Here is an 18,303-nt window from a genome sequence, read left to right as displayed (position 1 = left end):
ACAAACCCTCACTCCTGTTGCTTTGCAGAGTGCTATTAGGGCCAGCGGCTCCCTGTCCCCCTGCCAAACCCTCTGTCCCCTGGCGGCAAAGCTTGCTTTCACTGCAAAACCTGGGAGGAAATTAGAAAATCTGAACAGCACAACAGCAGAACTCCGCTACCAAGACAAACAACAGGAGGAGGCTGCCCTTCTTGTGATTTCCCATTTGTTTTAAAATAGATTGAAAGCTGCCAGAGAAACCTCTCTCCCCAGCAGACTGAGGGCTGACTGTGAAAATTAGGTTATGCTTCCTCTGGGCTACGCAGGACCTTGAATGAGGTCTGACCTGTGCCTCCCCTTCCTGCGGCTCTCAGCCGGCTTTTGTGCGGCAGAGGACAAGGCGAAATACCTAAAGTAGGTCACTGGACATGGGGATAGGAAGGCTGGCCCCACGGGCTGGCAGAGGAGCCCCCAACCAAGGACTCGTGTTCCCGTGGGTTTTCCAGCGGCACCAGGAGGGAAAGCTTTGCTCCAAGCAGTGGTGGCTGAGGTGTGACCCCTGCCTCTCCTCCCTTCCTGCTGGGCAGGTGGTGGTCATCCTTTTTTTTTTTTTTTAATTATTATTAATTATTATTTCTTTTAAGCAAGGTTTGGAAATACTTTTCCATCTCCTCGTTTTCCCTCTGGGGAGTGGGCAAGTGGTGTCAGGGTGCGGGGTGAACCCAATGGGAGCTGGTGGGGGTCTCTGCAGGCGGGCATGGGGACAGGGCATGGCCACCCCCCACGGCTTTTTCCCCCTACTGTGCAAGGTCCGGGGCTCCTTGCAGAGGTGGGCCTCAGAAATGGAGGGGCTTGGGTGAGCTTGGGATGGTGCCCTGCCAATTCAGGAGCAAGCAGTTCTTCGGGCCAGGGTGGTGCTGGGACCTGATGGGGCGGGGTGCGAGATGCCGGTTGTTTTCTCTGTATGTGGAAGGTGAAGGTAAATCGGCAATCTGCACCAGGCAGGCTGGAGGTTTACCCATGGAAACTACACGCAGAGACAGAACTATCTTCTTTATTATAAAGATACACTATGAGGAACAAACCTGAATGTATACTGAAGCTTGTAATGGTACATGCCAAAATGTACAGTACTATACATAAAAGTGCATTGTCACAACAGATTAACAGTACATTTCTCTTCCAGAACCATGAAGTATCCATGTTTTTGTTTGTTCTTCGAGGATGGAAGGAATGCAATGGGAATGCAGCCATACACAAACAGGGAAGGATGCAATGGAAATGCAACAGTACAAGAGCAAGGCTAAAGCTCCTCTAAAATTTAAAGGCACTTTCACATGTACATACTACAGATGTACATTGACACAATTAGGTAACAGTCAACAAGCAGGAAGCTACCAGTACTGCGATTTATCAAACTTGACAGTAAAGGACAATACTGATTTGATTAGGTGTGCAGGAGTTACCCTTTAGTACGTCTGTAGTTGTATCGGTCTTTCCTGTTACATATCCACCTACTATACTTTTAAGTATCTATAATAACCATCAAACTACACATTTAACTGTGTGAATGCACTAATGTGGATGCATTCACTAAATGCACTGCTTCTAATATTTTTTTTTTCTGCTAAACAATTTCTAATATAAGCATTATGGAGTCCAGTACAGTTATTTAAACATACAAAATTCCCTATGCAATTTAAAGATACAGGTATCCATCTCAATTATGCCAGGTAGGTTATCTTAGGAACGCTAGACTAAAACTGCACTCAAATGACAGCTGAAATTCCAGTTTGTTCCACTGATTTGAGGAGAGGGGGGAACTGCTCGCATGTATCTTCTGGTCCCGAAGAGGTGAGCAGACCCTACGGACCAGCACTAACTGGGCTGAAGATGCACTGCTCGAGCTGCACAGCCCACGCTGGGGGATTTTGCAGCTTAACCTGGGTAGATCCCAGCCTGCAGCTGGGGGCTGATGGGTTTGCAAACGTCAGGATGGGTGGGAAGAGCCCTGACAGGTTGGCTCACCGGTGCAGTTCCTGGGATGCTTTTCACACCTGGGGCTTTGAATTGCCCATCTACAGAGAGGAAACCACAGCAGGTGTAAGTTGCTCATAAATCTCAGCACCTCAGTAATTGTCTATCAAATGTCCTCACTACTCCTCCCCTCCCAAACGGAGTTGTTTGCGTGTAGTGAGGGGGACAACCTAAAGCTTTGCAATGGTGAGATCTTAAATAACGTGTGGAAAGACAGATCTTACTCAAAGCCTGTTGTGCTCCTCTAGCTGAACCACAGTGGATTTTCCTTCCCCCATCTTCTTCACCAAAACTTATTTTATGGGTTGGATGCTGGAAAATATATTCACAGAAATAACGTTATGGCTTACTGTTGCAACGTACGATTGGTTCACGTGCAACAGCCCAACAGCAGAGCACTAAGCGAGGCCGACAGCCCTCACTCACACACGGACACAAGAAGGGTATTTATTCCTGTCATTAAAATGAGGGGGAAAGGTTATGGAAAACTGGAGTCAGCTTGAACCTAGGTGGTAGCAAATCATCTGCCCGTCCTGCGAGTGACCCCTGCCCAGCTGGCAGGAGGCTGTCTCTCCTCGGAGAGCCCCTTTTGTGCAGTCAGCACAACCCAGGCAACGGGCACGGTGCTTGCGCTGCGTAAGGCAACCTGCAGAGCTGGGTCAGCTCGAAACTCTGACTGTCACAACTCAGATCACGCTTTTAATTGGATGCTGAGCAGTAAAGTCAATGGGAAACTTTGCTGAATTACTGTGTAGTTGATCCTTTTAATCGCCCTCAGCCTACCCGATGGACCAACAGATTCGCATACTCCCCAGAGCCTTGCTTGCCGAACTATGAGCTTTAAATGAATTTAGCTTTTGTGAGAAACGTGGTATCAGGGAATGAGGGTCTGTCTTTGTGGGAAAAGCTATTACAGCAGATGGCAAGAGGAGTTTCTGGATACTATCCTGGAGATGTGCTTTAGCTGTGACCTGAAATGATGCTTTTTGATCGGTGAGAGCAACGTGATCTCCAGATCTATTCAGCGCTCATCTCCGGTGAGACTGCCAACAAGAAAGCTAAAACTTGGTGCCAATTGTGAGAGTTGTGAGGGTTTTCTTTTTTGTGTGTGTGTCTTAAATAAGACGTGGCCTGAGATGACTTACACGTTCCACACAGACACTTAATCCTCACATGCTAGATTTCGGCTCTTACTAACCTGCTTGAGATTTGGTTTGGTGACCTAGAAATGAGTTTCCACTTCCCCCGGTACCCCCCTCCCCGCCCCTTAGTTTTGTGCAGGATTTGGTATTACGTAATTATAGTCAGACTGTGAAATATGGTACAACGTGGCAAGCTGTTTGTGATCCGTGTTGATTTTATTATAAATGGTGCAGCATCAAGTTTTCAAGTAAGTCTACGTTGTGTTTTTTCTTTTTTTAATGATGCACAATTGTCCAGTTTTTCTTTTAATTGAAACCATACAAAATACAAATGCCCATGTTAATGTAGCTAGTTTCAGACAATACATTCAAAAACACTGAAAAACAAAGCCTCTCCAGTTATAAACATGAACCAAATGGTGTTATGGAGCCCTGACTTCTATCGTTAATCCATTCCTTTCCCTAGCATACCCCAGCTGGGCACCGTGGGTGGCTGAGCTTTCTACATTGTGCAAGATTTGTCTGCTGGACCCTGGGAAGGAGGGGAAGGCCCTATGCTAGGATTTGTTTTTGGAAGAACAATAGGTTTTGGCCTAAGAGCAGGAGGTTTCAGCTGCACTCCCATTCTAGGGGCCACCATGGGCTTGAAAGTACTCATGGTGTCACTGGAAGAACTAGTGCTACGGCGAATCTGGGGCTCAGAGCTCCGTAAAACTACGCTATGGAGAGGGCTCAGCGACTCCGTGGAGGTGGCAGGGGTGGGGCTGTTCTTCATCTGCTCCAAGGTGTCCAGCACGACGTCCGGGGCGTGCTTCGCGGAGCTCTGCCGCTCCAGCTCGCGGAGCTCGTTCAGTGCTGTGTTCATCGTCTCCTCGATGTCCTGGGGCAGAGCACAGAGAGAGCAGCAAGTCACTGCTACCGAACGCACAGAGCAGGAGGGGCAGGGGAGAGGTGGAACATGCACCAGTTAATTTGCCAACCATCCCCTCTTCAAGGAATACTGGAGTGCTGAAGTCAATTTGCACCACGCTTATTTGAAAGACACTGCAATTAACAAGACTGCAACTTTCGGTTAACATTACAAAGATTTAACCTGTTTATGTGGCACTAGAGAGTCAACATTCAGAGTTAAAAAATCAATTGAGCCAAAACCTGGAAGCCATTTTATTCAGTGACTGTTAGGACAATGGATATTTGCTTTGCAGCATTTTTAACTGTGAAGATTTCTGTCATCTCTGGGGTAATGACAGCTGTAAAGATTTTAGTCTGTTTGTTATCTCTTAGTTGATTGCAACCCTCATCTACTTCCTCAGGTGGTCAGGATCTGTACTGCCTCATAGGGATTATGAGCCAGGTTTTGTAAGGAAGTCAGGCTTGTGTGTCTATCACCTCTTCTCTCCTCCTGTTTCTGAGCTAAATTTTAAGCAGAAAAAAAAATTAAGATACCATTGTTCAGTGAGCTTTGATAAGAAACTTTTTTTTTTTTTTTTTCTGTCAGGATTTCCAGGAAAAAGGATGAAAAAAAGCAGCAAGACTAGTTTACTACTTTTCAGGGGAGTTGAGATACGACTGAGATTGAATATCTGGTGTGCCCTGCTTGCTCACAGTAACTTGCATGAAGGTTAAACAAAGTTCAGATTCTTTCACTGCCAAATTATCACTAGTTTAGGCATGACAAAAAATAGCTTGAGCCAAACAGCACTGTGTGTGGTTCAAGAAACTAAATAAACAACTTAGAGTAAAACAGAACAGTAACAACACTTAGATTTCCTGACTCTCTAGTACATGGTTCAGCTTTCTGACTCAACCATGCCCCTTATGGCCCTCATTGGAAGCAGAATTTGAAACCAAGCATTGTCAGTACATTAAATTTTAAAACACGAGTGCCAGCCTTATTGGAAAATACTTTTGCAATCATACTGTACCCTCAGGGTACCCTAGTAATCATGTTATACTACCTAGACAAAGCCTGAGTTTTGAAGACAGTGGCATCAATTTGTTCAAGAGCTCACCGTTACCAGCTTTGTACAAGACCGATTTGATGGCCGCAGTGCTCCCTGCTCCGTCCTTCTCATCTCTGTGCTGCCAGGAATGAGGCTGCTTTGGTGCTCACACAGGGACAGTATTGCCCATGATTTATGCTGGTGCAAATTCTTGCAATTTATGCTCTTAGGAACAACTACAAGCATCAGATCAACACACTGTATGAACTACATATGAGCTGTATGAAAACTAAATATCCGCAAGACTCTGGAATGTAAATCTGTGCTCTGAATGTCAAAGGCTGTTACTAGCCAGTCAAAGCACTCTTCTGCATACCGTAATATTCAGAAATAATTGAACACTAATTACATGCACGTTAGATTAGGCCTGCCTTCATCAGAGCACACAGATTTACATAACTGTTGTAATCATACATCATCCTAGCGGTGTGTGTGGCGGAGACAATTTCATTATGGTATAAGAGGAAATAATTTCTTTTTATTGCTTCTGCAATGTCTATTCCCCTTGTGCTTCTCTATCCAGAATCCCTTAATGCATCTTCTTTCACATGCACTCTGTTTACAAAGCTAAGTAGGACATCCTCCTGCACACACCCCCCCCTACTACTGCCTGTGCTCTGTGCGGTGCTGTTCATTGCGATTTGCCCCTCAGGAAAGCAGAGAGAGCAGAAAAAACAAAGACACAAACCTGAGCTATCGACTCTGGGTCCAGTGGCTTATGGTCATTGAAGCCAGTGTACTGACCGGACGATGTCGATCTTCTAATGGGAGGGCTATCGATCTTCTTCAGGGAGTCGTGCCTGCTGATGTTGGTGAGGCTGCCGTGCCCGGGCCTACGCCTCCTCTCAGGGCTGTCTGCATTGAGGTTGCGGTTCTGCAGGAGGGCCCTGGGGCTGCAGTGAGTTGCCAGGTTGGGGGAACCCAGCTCCACGGAGGAGTTAGAGAGGGGGTGCGGCGGGTGCACGGGGCAGTGACCGTCACTGCTTCTGCCGGGGCGTCTTAGAGGAGGCGGAGGTTCTGATCGCTTTCTTTGCCTGCACGAATGAAGAAGTGGTCATAGTACAAGTGGTGGTGACCCACCACAAGCATGTGGAGAAGTAAGTGTTGTGTTACCTGAGCTGTGAGTAGTGCTACTGAAACCCTGCCGTCCTCAAGCTTACCTTCCTAAATACACGTCGGAGTGGCGGTCAGTGGGAGAATTCATGTCCTTCGATGACGACTTGTCCTCAGTTATGGGTCCGCTGCTGGCCTCACTGTCTGCTTTTTGGCTCAGTGTGTCAGAGAAAGTATCATCCCTGAACAGAAGACATGGTGAGGTAAGAGGTCAGTGAGTTAGGTGTGACAGCGAGTGGCACTCAGGATTTTAATCCCCATTAAGGAATTTCCTTAAGAAAAGCAAGCATGTTATAATGCACTGCAGCCTCTCCAGGTCTCCAAAAATCACTTACAGTCCTTCTGTTTATCGAGCTCTTTACATTTCTGTTTACATGCAACCTTTATGTAAACAAGAACTTTGTCATCCTTGGCAAAGCACACATTTAATACGGTTTAATACTGTAAGAGTTCAGGGCTGCATTTCTCCAGTCCTTGCTATTCTGAAGTTAACTGTCAGCAGTTGCTGCACAGAGATAGCCCAATGAAAATAGGTGCAGCAGCAGCAGCCACCCCTTAATGTACTGGGAACACATCCATAAACAAAGCAGTTTAACCTACTAGTGACTTTTGATTAAGAGACACCAATTCAGGACAACAAAGATGAAGCCATCCTGCTTAGAAGGCAAAAATTTAACCTATCCGAGCCCTCAAAGCACTGTCCCATTTGGAAATTCCTTGTTAATTCCTTCGGTATGCTTTTATACCCCCCGAGAACCTCGTTGTACGAGACCCTGCTTACATATCCTGCACCACGATGTACTGGTGAGGGACGAGTCCATCAATGCCGTTGTGCCTTCCTTCCCACCAGTCTTCAGAGGCTCGATGGTACAGGAGAAGGGAAGCTCCTTTTTTGAAAGAGAGCTCTCGTGCAGATCTTCCGACGTAGTCAAACTTGGCTATAGCTTCTATGGGCTCGCACTCTGGGTAGGGAGGGAAAAAGAGCGGTTATCAGATCCCACACAGGCTTATCTCTACATTTTGGTCTCATAAAACCCCTCGATTGCATTTTCTCTGTGCTCACCCTTATTGAGCAGAACTGGCAGATCAGCTGAGCTAAGGCCGACTTCAAGCAGTGGTTATAGTATGTCCCTTGCAAAGAAACACAAACAGTCTGTGCCCCGAGTGTGAAACATCTGGGTTGCTTTGGGGTCTGCAGAATGCATCACAGCAAACCCAAACGCTACCATAGCTGCTGCTGGGAGAGAGGCCTCTGCCTCCTGCTGGAAGGGCTCTCGTGGCTGGGAGTGAGATGGGGGCGAGGTAATGAAGACCTCTGAAGATAAGACGAATGAGCTCCTATGAATAACTGGAGGTCTGAGGAAGCTGTGCGATGAAAGAAAAGCAAATGGGAGTGCCTTTAACATCTGCAGCAGCAGAGGAAGGAAGACAGGATTTCCTTCTGCATGAGTAAGGATGTGCTGCTGTGTTGGACTGTGTTAAAGGCTTTAAAATCTCAAATCCATGGGATTTCTGTCTTTTATATGACAAGTGTGCAGGCCTGGTGAACACCCACTGTTTTGCAAAACGCTCAGACCTAGTATTTGAACCTGCATTAGCTGCTTTTGACACCCTGTTGAGTAAGGTGAGCAGCTCCAGACTGCCTAAGGATGAAGGGGCAGTCCCAGCGTGGCTGGAGGCTGCTCCAGGCAGTTCTGCCTGCTCCAGCATCCCAAATCCCTCTGGTGTCTGCAAGAGAGTTTGGGATTTTCTAAAGTCAAGCATGGATTACAGCAGTCCTGGCCAGTCTCCACACAGTGTGGCAAAGCCTCTCTACCAAGAAGTAAGGAAGCAGTACTTTTTCTTAAAGCCTGGTTTTAAAGGATAAAAACAAAACAAAACAAAACAAAAAACCAACTGACCAACCAAAAAAACCCCACATTTTCTTCCTTTGGTATTCCAGTAAATTCATCCCGATAGTGGCAATGGGCCCTATCCCGTAGCCTGTCCTTGGTTCAGACACCTCCTGATGCCAGGGAAGTGCAGGTGTATTCAGAGCTGTCCCCAGACACCAGTAAAATTGCTGTAGCCCTAATGTCTATTTATTTACACACAACACCAAAACCACTTGGGCCCAAACAGGTTATGATTTGCTATCACAGTCTCAAAATACAAAGAAAAACCTGCAAAATACTGTCCTAAAATTTGCATACACTGTTGGTTTGAATAACTCAAAGTAGAGCCCCTGAAATGACAAATTTCTTTATGTAACCAGAGCAATATTTAGGTGGAAATTAACATCTGGGCTAATGACCAGCATAGCAACTTTCTGTCTGGTGCAAATTAAAATCGCTGAGGCTGTAATTCCCCAAAGAGCCAGGCGTGTAATAAAAGCCACTGTCCCTTTATGACAACATTTTGTGCAGGAATGCCTTTTTAAAATTAACTTCATCCCGCAGTACGCAAATATAATGACAATACCTTTACTGAGGCTATAGTTTGCAGCTATTTTTAATAACTTGCCCAGCCTGCAGAAGGCTGTCTTGTGGTTTGCTGCTTGTGCAGCCGTGCTCTGAGCTCCTGGTAGTGATGAACTGCAGGGGGTTTAGGTTTGCCAGGAGCTATAAAACCAGAAACTTTCCAGAGGTGGCACACAGGGGTATGGAGAATTCACTGTCACACATGCAAATATAAAGCACACTGGAAAAAATGACTTTAGTTACGTAAACACAACTATTCTAGGAAGAACAGCATTAATTCTTCAAAATGCACCGCTGCTGGATGGCTCACTGACAGATACGCCCTGGGGTGGGGTGGTGGTGATAGTTTTTATTTATTTATTTTATTTTTAAATGTTTTTTAAGTAAAGGCAGTGTAAGGATGACATAGATGGAGACATTCTAGAAACCTTGGAAACCCTTAATTCTGGTGTATATATTAGTGATTTATTCTAATATACGATCTTGTTTTCATTTCTAGCTGTTCTGTATCTCTCCAACAGAAAGTACAGGTGTGACAAAGCAATTACAGCTATGGAAGACATCATTGCCTGGGAAGATAAAGTAAACTAAGCATGCCTGTTTATCCTGCATCACGCTTTAAGAGAGAAATATTAAATCGAATCACAATAATCTCATACTGATAAAAGGAAATGCTGCTTTTACACACATCGCGCATGCTGCCTGGGGAATTCCTTACAGGAAGGTATTACTGAGGTCAGGTAGAATTAGAAGGGACAAGACATTTGGATGAGCAGATGTTGTCAGATGGCAGGTACGTTATGGGCTGTGGAAGAGCGGGTCACCAATTCAGAAGTGTAAGCTCCCAGCTTTCAGGGTGCCAGCCACTCACTACAGGGTAATATGATAAAATGGAAAAAAAAAAAAACCCACACTACCAACAACCAAACACCACCAAAAAAACCCAAAACAAAACAACTCAACAACAACAAGAAATCCTACTCTCCAGCAAGAAAACCCCAAGATGCCCAGACCTATTTTCCTTTGGCATTCTCTGACGTTACCTGATGATGGCCATGAATACTGGGCTGAGCTGGCTCCTCATGGCATCTCCTGTAACTCTGCTAATTTAAACAGGCCATGCAGTGCCCCACACTTGAGCATTCAGGTCTAAATGTCTTTTTATTTACAAACTAATGGACTAAATTAGAAATAGATCTTTCTCTCGGTAGTATTACACAAATGCAGTTTGGCACAGGATGGGAATCTGTCTCCTGCACGCCCCATTGCCTGTACCTCAGTACAGACTCACGTATTTTCTCAGATGTCTGAAGGAAGTCGCCCCATTGGAAACAGCTGCATGAACTGGTTATGTATGGATAATGATGTTATTTTTGAGACGTGTTTGTTAGATTTTGGCAACAAATTCCGCTTCTTCGCAGAGGAATGCTCAGTAAATCTTGCACGGTTTTATTAATGGCACCAAAAATAAATTCAGACAGGCTTTACTATTTTGAAAGGGGCATTTTCCTTGCTTGAATGTTCCTGTTACATGGACAGAACTTTCCTGTAGCAAACAGTACTCAGATTTTACATCTTAAATAGCAATTCACCTTTTTATAGGTCAAGCCTGAATGGTTAAAACCCAAGTACCATGACAGTTACTCCCAGAAATAAATGCGTTTTGAAAAGCTAAGCCATTTAGTATCAAGGTTACTGAATGACAGACGAGCATTTTTCAAAAAAAGCCAAAGAGATGAAAGCTAAATTTGGGATCTGTATCTCACATTCTGCGTGGTACTGAATTGTAATGTCTGACAGAAAAATTGACAGCTCGGAGGGAAATGTAATTGCACTGCTCTGTCCATACCTGGGGGCATTTGCCTACGACAGCTAGGAGTATTTGGTGACATGTATGATCTCACCAGCTCTCATCTCCAGTGATTCAGCCACAGGAATGGAAGTGAAAAATTAGGACAAATTGAAGAAGTGTAGGAAAAGCTTTAGGGACTCTGTTAATCAGCCAGCTTTGTTCTCACTTTTCACTGATGCCCCTGAGTTTTGTTATGATTACCACCACCACTTGATGATACATTATGTTGTAGGGGGCTTGAAAACCAAGGTCGGACTGCAAGTATAGCTGCCCTGATCCAGCAGCTCGGGAGAGCAGGAAGGACATAGGACACCCAAGTGCTAATTTTAACGTTGCAATTGGAGTGCCAGATGTAGTCTTAGCCTCCCTCCAGAGGTGACAGCATTAAGGTGGCACGAGGCTGCCCTCTGCACCTCGGGCACAAGGAGCAGAGGCTGAGAGGGGAGATATCCCCCTGCGCTTTTCAGAGGGGTTGCTGTTGCTGTGCACTTCCTCAGTCACCCCAGCTGCACGCTGCCTGTTGGGAACACAGCACATCCTGAAATCCCCCAGGAAGAAGCTATCTCCCCATCTGCTTAGCCTCTTCTGCACCCCATCAAAGAACGGCAGCTTTGCAATTTCCGAGTCCTGTCCCCAGGACAGCAATTCTCTGACCGGGGAACAACGAAAGCAAAGCGATGTTGCGAGGCGTTGACAGGACAGATTTGTCGATCACAGCACGCGCTGCTGAAAAGCAGTAAAAATGCTGTGTTGGAGACACGACTGTAACTTACAGCCTCCCATGTCCCTGTAATTTTTGTTTGCAGCAGAACTACCCTCTCAGCTTTTACCCTGTGTTTATGAGCTATCTATGAACAGTCTGACAGCAACTGTATGGATGTTTTCCCAAGAGAAATGACCCATCTGTTTAACTTCCTCAGGAAATTCTCATTTACTTCCTTTGAAAACAAATCTGGTCACCCTTTCTCATATGCCTCCAATACGAATAAAAATTCTCCAGCAAATTAAAGGCAAAGGAAATATTCTAAAAACTCCTTGAGCAAAACATAAACAACATCCTTCATGTGTTGAATCTTTACTGAAGAGGCACTTTCAGGTAAATGTTCTGTAGCAAAATTACAGATATATATATATATATATATATATATATATATATATATTGTGATTCAGCTTGAGTACAAATGTTCTGAACTTTACAAATCAAATTTCATTTCCAGATTTAGCAGAAAAAAGAAACTGAAGTGTTATTCTTAATAGGGATACTTTCTGTGTGTTGAAAAAAAGCCTGAAAACACACAAAAATGTATCGCCTTCTCCTTGCGTCTTCCTTTTCCAGTGATCAACAAATATATGAAAACAAATGGCCTTAGGAAAATAAAAAGACAACTTATATGCATAAAATTAAACAGTTATGAAGTATTTATATGCTCAGTTGTAAGTTCCAGTTGTCTTTTCCCTGCTACCTCTATAGACATAATACATTTTTTAATTTTTAAAAACTCTGTTTGTTTTGTAAATTGTAATTAAACATTCCAGCACTACTTAAACAGAAAATACAGATGGGTTTATTCTAGTAGGCACAGAGAGATTCACTTGCAGTTTAAGTTTATATAGCAAGTAAATCTTTACAATAAGTAAAGTAGAAAAATAAATCCTTCAGCTTCTGATCATAACCTCTGGATTATGTTTCAATAGCCCTGTAATTCCTACAGGGCTAGCTGTTTGATCGTGGTTATGGACAGGACGTTTTAGCATAAATCTAATCAGACTTTCAACATTAAAAGAAATTTACACAACCTGCTTCTTCCATCTCCTAACAGGGTGAAATGCATAAGGACTGCGTGTGATCAGTACAGCAACAACGCCGCAGCTCCCTTCCCTCCCTCCACATAGAACTGGCAGCGATGCATCCAGCTTATAACCAGTGAATCTGTCACATTAAACCACCAAAATACTCCAGACCCTTCAGTGAAAGCTTTCTTTTTGCCCAACACGGGTCAGTCAGTGAGATTCAGTATGCATGCAGACTGCACAATTCCCACCTATTCTCACTTTTGGTACCAACAACATTTTCTAAAAGGAATTGTCCAACAAATCGCATGAATTTATGTGTTGGAATATATGTGAGATGATGAATGCATTTAATTTAATGTCTACAGACAACATCAGAAAAATGAGCTGTTATAACAGAAAGCTCCTTTCCATGGAAAAGAATGGGTTAAAGCTTGCAGACTGAGAGCTGAAGGCCAACAGAGTTTTGTATGCAGCCCAGGCTTGCTCATCGTTATCTTTGCAACAGTATTTCCCTAGATTACAAATATTTTTGTGCTCACAACTATTTTGCTGTAAACACAAATGTCTGCTTCCTTTCAGCACTGAATTGATTAAAAAGGTGTGATGGGGCAACTACAATTAACTTGCTGGCTAATCTGGTGGACAAAAAAACATGTATTGAGCAGCTCAGCCTTTTAACAGAGCACCCTTCTGTTGACTGCTCTTCTCTTCAGGGTTTGTCTCCATCAAGGACACAGGTGTAAGTAATACAGGCACCACAACGGCAGTGTAAAACGAGGCACAGGTGACACACACTGTGACATTTCCATAACTGTGACATTTCCATAGCCAGGATGCACATACTTTTGCTCCTCTGATGTTTTAATCTTTCCTAGGCATGGTTTTGAAGCACCTTTGACTGCTGATGAAAAGCCGCGCTTCTCTTCCATGTCCACTCAGCACTTTCTCTCTCATTTTGGTCTCAGGTCCTCACAGTTGACCCTTATATATAGCACTGGTGTGTCGCTGGCATTTCACTACCTCATTTATGCTCTAAAGGATGGGCAGACAGGCTTCTTTGGCTACTACTGTGGCTTGATACCTCCAATGGAAGGACTTCCTATAAAGCATATCTGTACTGTCTTGCAAAAATAAGGGGTAATTCTGAACTTCTTCACACGATTTAGTGGCACTGGAGAAAGAAGGTGCAGTTAGCTCTACAGAGCTGGTCGAGACAAAAATGTGCAGGCTGTCTTGTGAAACAATATTCCCTACAGTAAGTGCAGGCAGGGGTATAGACCCAGGCATAAAATTAACAGAGACCTCTCTCCTCCCTTATTTTTTTCTCCCTTCTGTGATGCTTGCCCACCCAAATGTGCCTCCTCTCCAGGCAGCTGCAGTGATAGACTCTGCCTGCCCCTCCTCACCCCGGGAAAGGGGAAGAGACAGGCAATCTGTCTCTGTCAGCTTGTCTATGTGACAAAGCAGACGGGTGCAGCCACGCTGGAACAATTGCTTACATTGCTTTGTGTGCATTAGGACCAAGGCAGCTAGGTTTCCTATAGGAACACCTTCCTGTTCCCCTTCCCGATGGCAGCCATCCCAGCTGTTACTGGTGACATACTTTTATTTTTTTTTTATTTTCCTTCTCTGCTGTAGTTCCTTTCCTTCCCTCTCCCCCTCTGTCTCTTCCTCTTCCTCCCTCCATGCATCCTCTGAGACGGACACGAGGCAGCTTTTGTTTCTGGCTGCTCTCTTTGAGTCACCTGCTGGCCGGACATGCAGTGAGCTCACGCTGCAGCTCTTCTCTACAGGAAGCATTATTTTCCATCTTTTTCTTCTAACTGGCTACCAATTGTCAGGGAAACGTAGTATTTCTTTAACAGTTATTTAACAATTTTGATGCTTCCTTCCCTCTGTTACATTTGTTTGAAAGCCAGCAAAAGTTACCGGGAGGTACATCTGAAGGATAGCCTAACTGAAATACGCCACAGCCAAATAGACCTTTATGACTTAGCAAACCTAGCTGAAAAGAGCTAATATAACAGAGATGCATCAAGATTTTCATTGATATCTACAGTACCTACAACTGTCGTAGCGTCTATAATTGGTATTTATAGCAAATGACTTGCTTGGAAGTTTTACTGGGGGTGGGTGGGGTAAACGCATGTTTTTCAGGAGTTAAAAACCCTTTAGATGGCTGCAGCTTTTATAATTGTATCAAAATAGAGTATGCTGAATGACAGATATCCCTTAGTTAAAATATTCAAAGACATATTTTGATAAGTTCAGCTTTTGTAGACCAAAGATAAAGAGTCGCTAAAAGTAACTTTATATCAGAAAATAGTATGTGCTGACTCAAACAGTTTCTGTCTTGCCCTTCCTGTGCCTGGACAAACCAGGAGATGACAAGGAAACAGCTGGCCAAACACAGATGCATCAGAGTGAAAAAGAACACAAGAGATTAAAAATGCTGGTTTTGCTACAGCGCACCGGGACTGAAATCCTTGTGCTTCAAATAAGACACAACTAGGAAAGGAAGGTCTCCTACATAAAACACCTGTAAGACTTACTCGTATGGAATACACAATAACGTAATGCACATACCATCTTCACTGGTATGGGGCTCTGTACTAGCATCCTGGTCCACTTCCTCTAATGTACCATGTTCGCTGTATGGGCTGTCACTGGAGGGAAACAAAAGGTCAAGCAGAAAGAGAAACCAGAGCATGAAAAGGATGCTTCAATGGGCATTAAACCCCAGCCCCTTTCCTTTGCAGTCCACTGGGGGTAACTGATGTTTTCCACGCATATCAAAGACATGTCACTCCCATGCCAATTAAAATTATTCTTATAATGTTGTAAAGATGTATACAGCATGATCTGCATGACATACGAGGGATACATAATTGCTGGGTAAGTCTACATACCTCTGCTTCAGATAACTTCTGTTATTACGAAGTTATCAGAACCATGGAATCCCTTCATTTATGAAAAGTGTGTATGGCTCAGAGAGGAAAGGAGCAGGGGGAAGGCATCACAAACTGAAATTTAAGTTGTTGAGTCTCACCATAATTGCTTTTACTTCATGTGTTTTACAGCTAACACTTTTCTATGTGAACATAAATGCTCTTCTCATTTATTTCTCATTTATTTCCATACTTCTATTGCGTGTGACAGCTATTCTATATCACATGAGTTGTCCTGGCAATCAGTCTAATGATTTCATTAAGGAGAAAGAAGGATAATATTCTGACTTACCAGTAGTCATCTCCAGCCATGCATTTTTCGTACACTGGGCCATCAAGTTCCTTAGCATCTGGAAAAATAGCCTCATGATGGATGATGATAGTTTTGATTATCTCATTCACGTGTGCCTGACAAGACACCTGGTCTTGTATGTCTGGAACAGGCATCAGGGTTGGCCCAAAACAAATGGCCAGGTTGTATGGATCCATCATGTTTTCATCACTGTACTGCGAAAGGCTGTTAAAAAAGAAAAATCAAGAAAAATTGACTTTTCCACTGTAACTAACCTTATCTGGAAAACTGGAGAAACTTCATTTTCCACCCCCATTCAGAGATTTCCTGTTCTCTTTGACACAACCCTACGTAACAAAACATAAAAGGGGATTTCTTCAATAGGTTATATACATTATACCACATACCTGTATGTACACGTATATGTATGTGTTCCTACACTAGCGTATTTAGCATACACTGACCTAATGGGCTAATATAATATGCACCGACTGCTGCTGCTTCTATCTCATCGGTGCTTATCCTTGGAGGCCCAAGGGGACTGCACCCTAAGTGGGTACTACATGCTCATCATTCCTCATCTGGCCTTGATGAAAGTTTTACACCAACTCGGTATATAACTTAGGAAGACTGAATTGTCTTCTGGAGGTAACTAAGTTCCTGGATCTTGCAAAGTCTCCTGTGACTTCTAGTTTCCATTTTTACTATAGAACCTAAAATCCCTGAGCATCTTACCTTTTGCTCAGAAGCTCCCACAAGAGTTTCATTTTGGAAGCAACAAAACAAAAGTCTTTGATTGTTCTTATTAATCAACTTTTGCCAGCTTTCTGTTCCTACAGAAAATTCAACATTACTAGTTTTCAATTTTGATTTTGAATGACAAGTTTGACAAGTTGATCTTTATTCCTCTATTTTAAAACACTGAAATTTTCAGTGGAAATGCTGGCTTTTGTGTGGTTCTGTGTAGGACCAGTTTAACAGAACCGAATTTCTGGGACACTCTTTACTTCCATGCCATTCTGCACTCTGAAGCAGCATATGCGTTGGTATGTCTGGTTGCATTTAAATGCAGCAGTATATTCCCTTTAGAAAGGGAATTTTAGAGAGTGCCTTGTAACAAACAATACAAACTAAAGACTATAAACTACATTATTGTCAGACATGGGAAGTGCTGCTGGTGACTGCTGACACGCAATACTCTTCTGGGGTCACTGGTGGGGCTGATGATGGTTCAGCATCTTTATGAATGACCTTGGCAGTGATACGGGGTGCACACTCGGCCAACTTGTAGATGATGCCACACTGTGGGGAGCAGCAGATACACTAAAGGGCAGGGTTGTCATTTGGAAGGACCTTGACAAAATGGAGGGCTGGATTAACAGGGACTTCATCAAGTTCAACAAGGATGAATACAAAGGAGTGAAAGGTACTTTACTGCAGTCTGGAGCTGACTGCTGCGTAGCAGCTCCCAGTGAAAAACACTGGAGGCTTGTACGAGAAGTTACTTGTGATTCAGAAGTGTGTCCTCTGGTGATAAAGGCTAGTTGCACACATGGCTGCATTAGGAAAAGCAAAACCAGCAGGTCAAGGGAACTGACTCCGCTCCACTTGGCACTCACAATGATGTACACGAGGTGCCGGGTCTAGTTTTGAGAAACTGACACACCGATGCAAGTCCAGAAAAGGTCCACTGGTGCAGTTAGGGAGCTGGAGCATCTGGTGTACAAAGTGAGATCAACAGCACTGGGTTTGTTCAGCCTTAAGGAGAGAAGGGGAATCTAGCTGCAATCTTCGACCACCAAAATTACAAGCACGAGAGAGACAGACTCTTCTTGGAGGTACACAGCAAAGGGATGAGAGGCAACAGCTGCCAGTCACAGCAAGGGATATTCCAACTGAAAGCGGGAAGAAAATTTTTCAGTATAAGGGTGACCAAGCACTGGCTCAGACTACTCAGAGAAGCTGTGTGTTGTTTGCCCTTCGAGATAGTTGGCTGGATAAGGCCTTGAGCAACTTGATCTAACTTTGGAAGCTTTGAGCAGGGGGCTAGACCAGATGACTTCAAGCCATGGGGTGTGATGACTTCATGTGGCCAAACAGGTCACATGAACATATGCAAAAAGCAGAAATGGATTTGCAGGAAGTCAGACTATGGGAATGTTTTTCTTCTGTGGTTGCACCAGAGGCAGCCTGGGTGCAGAAAGAGATTTAACCTTCTTTCTGAATTGCATTCCTGGGTAGAAAGCATAGATGTAGCTAACATGACCATGTAGTAAGTACAACCTTGTGTAACTGATATGTCGAAGTGGAGAAGAAGCTGCAATGTAAGCTTTTGAGCTATTTACGTGGTGTCACTACTGAGGGACGAATTCATGTTTTCAGTGAATAGTTACTTTCACAAAACTTTGGATCTCTGCCTCTCTTTTAAATGTTGACTGAAAGTGGTTCATGAATTACTAGAAGAAAGGAAATAGGAACAGCTGTAAATGCAGGCACACACACATAACCTGGCTGAAAAGACCCTGTTTCTATAGGAACAGACAGAAAGGATGAAATGGGGAAGGTAGCATAGACAGAATGAATCAGCAGGGGGAAAATTTAGAGAAAGAAAAAAAAAAGAGGAAAAAGGCAATACAAAAACAGATATAAGGGGAAACAGACAACATGACAGCAGAAAGAAAAGA

General features: G+C 43.8%; 1 protein-coding gene across 3 annotated transcripts in view; it reads right to left on the bottom strand.

Annotated features, from left to right (window-relative positions):
• Nucleotides 1-1,017: 1,017 nt before the first annotated feature.
• The window catches only part of SRGAP1 (SLIT-ROBO Rho GTPase activating protein 1), a 149,050-nt gene continuing 131,764 nt past the window's right edge, over nt 1,018-18,303 (bottom strand). For all 3 annotated transcript variants that reach the window (XR_011807390.1, XM_027456418.3, XM_038183303.2), the window contains 6 exons: nt 15,620-15,844; nt 14,966-15,045; nt 7,056-7,236; nt 6,322-6,456; nt 5,850-6,195; nt 1,018-4,038 (listed from right to left, as the gene is read on the bottom strand). Coding sequence is in view for 2 of the 3 variants with exons in the window: in XM_027456418.3 (XP_027312219.2) it covers nt 3,661-4,038; nt 5,850-6,195; nt 6,322-6,456; nt 7,056-7,236; nt 14,966-15,045; nt 15,620-15,844 (1,345 nt within the window). In the remaining variant the exon portion in view is untranslated. The remainder of the gene's footprint in view (nt 4,039-5,849; nt 6,196-6,321; nt 6,457-7,055; nt 7,237-14,965; nt 15,046-15,619; nt 15,845-18,303) is intronic.

The sequence above is a fragment of the Anas platyrhynchos genome, chromosome 1, assembly GCF_047663525.1.
Source record: "Anas platyrhynchos isolate ZD024472 breed Pekin duck chromosome 1, IASCAAS_PekinDuck_T2T, whole genome shotgun sequence".
In the NCBI taxonomy this organism is placed as follows: domain Eukaryota; kingdom Metazoa; phylum Chordata; class Aves; order Anseriformes; family Anatidae; genus Anas; species Anas platyrhynchos.
The sequence above is the reverse complement of the archived record's forward strand: the minus strand, read 5'-3'. Positions and strand labels throughout refer to the sequence as shown.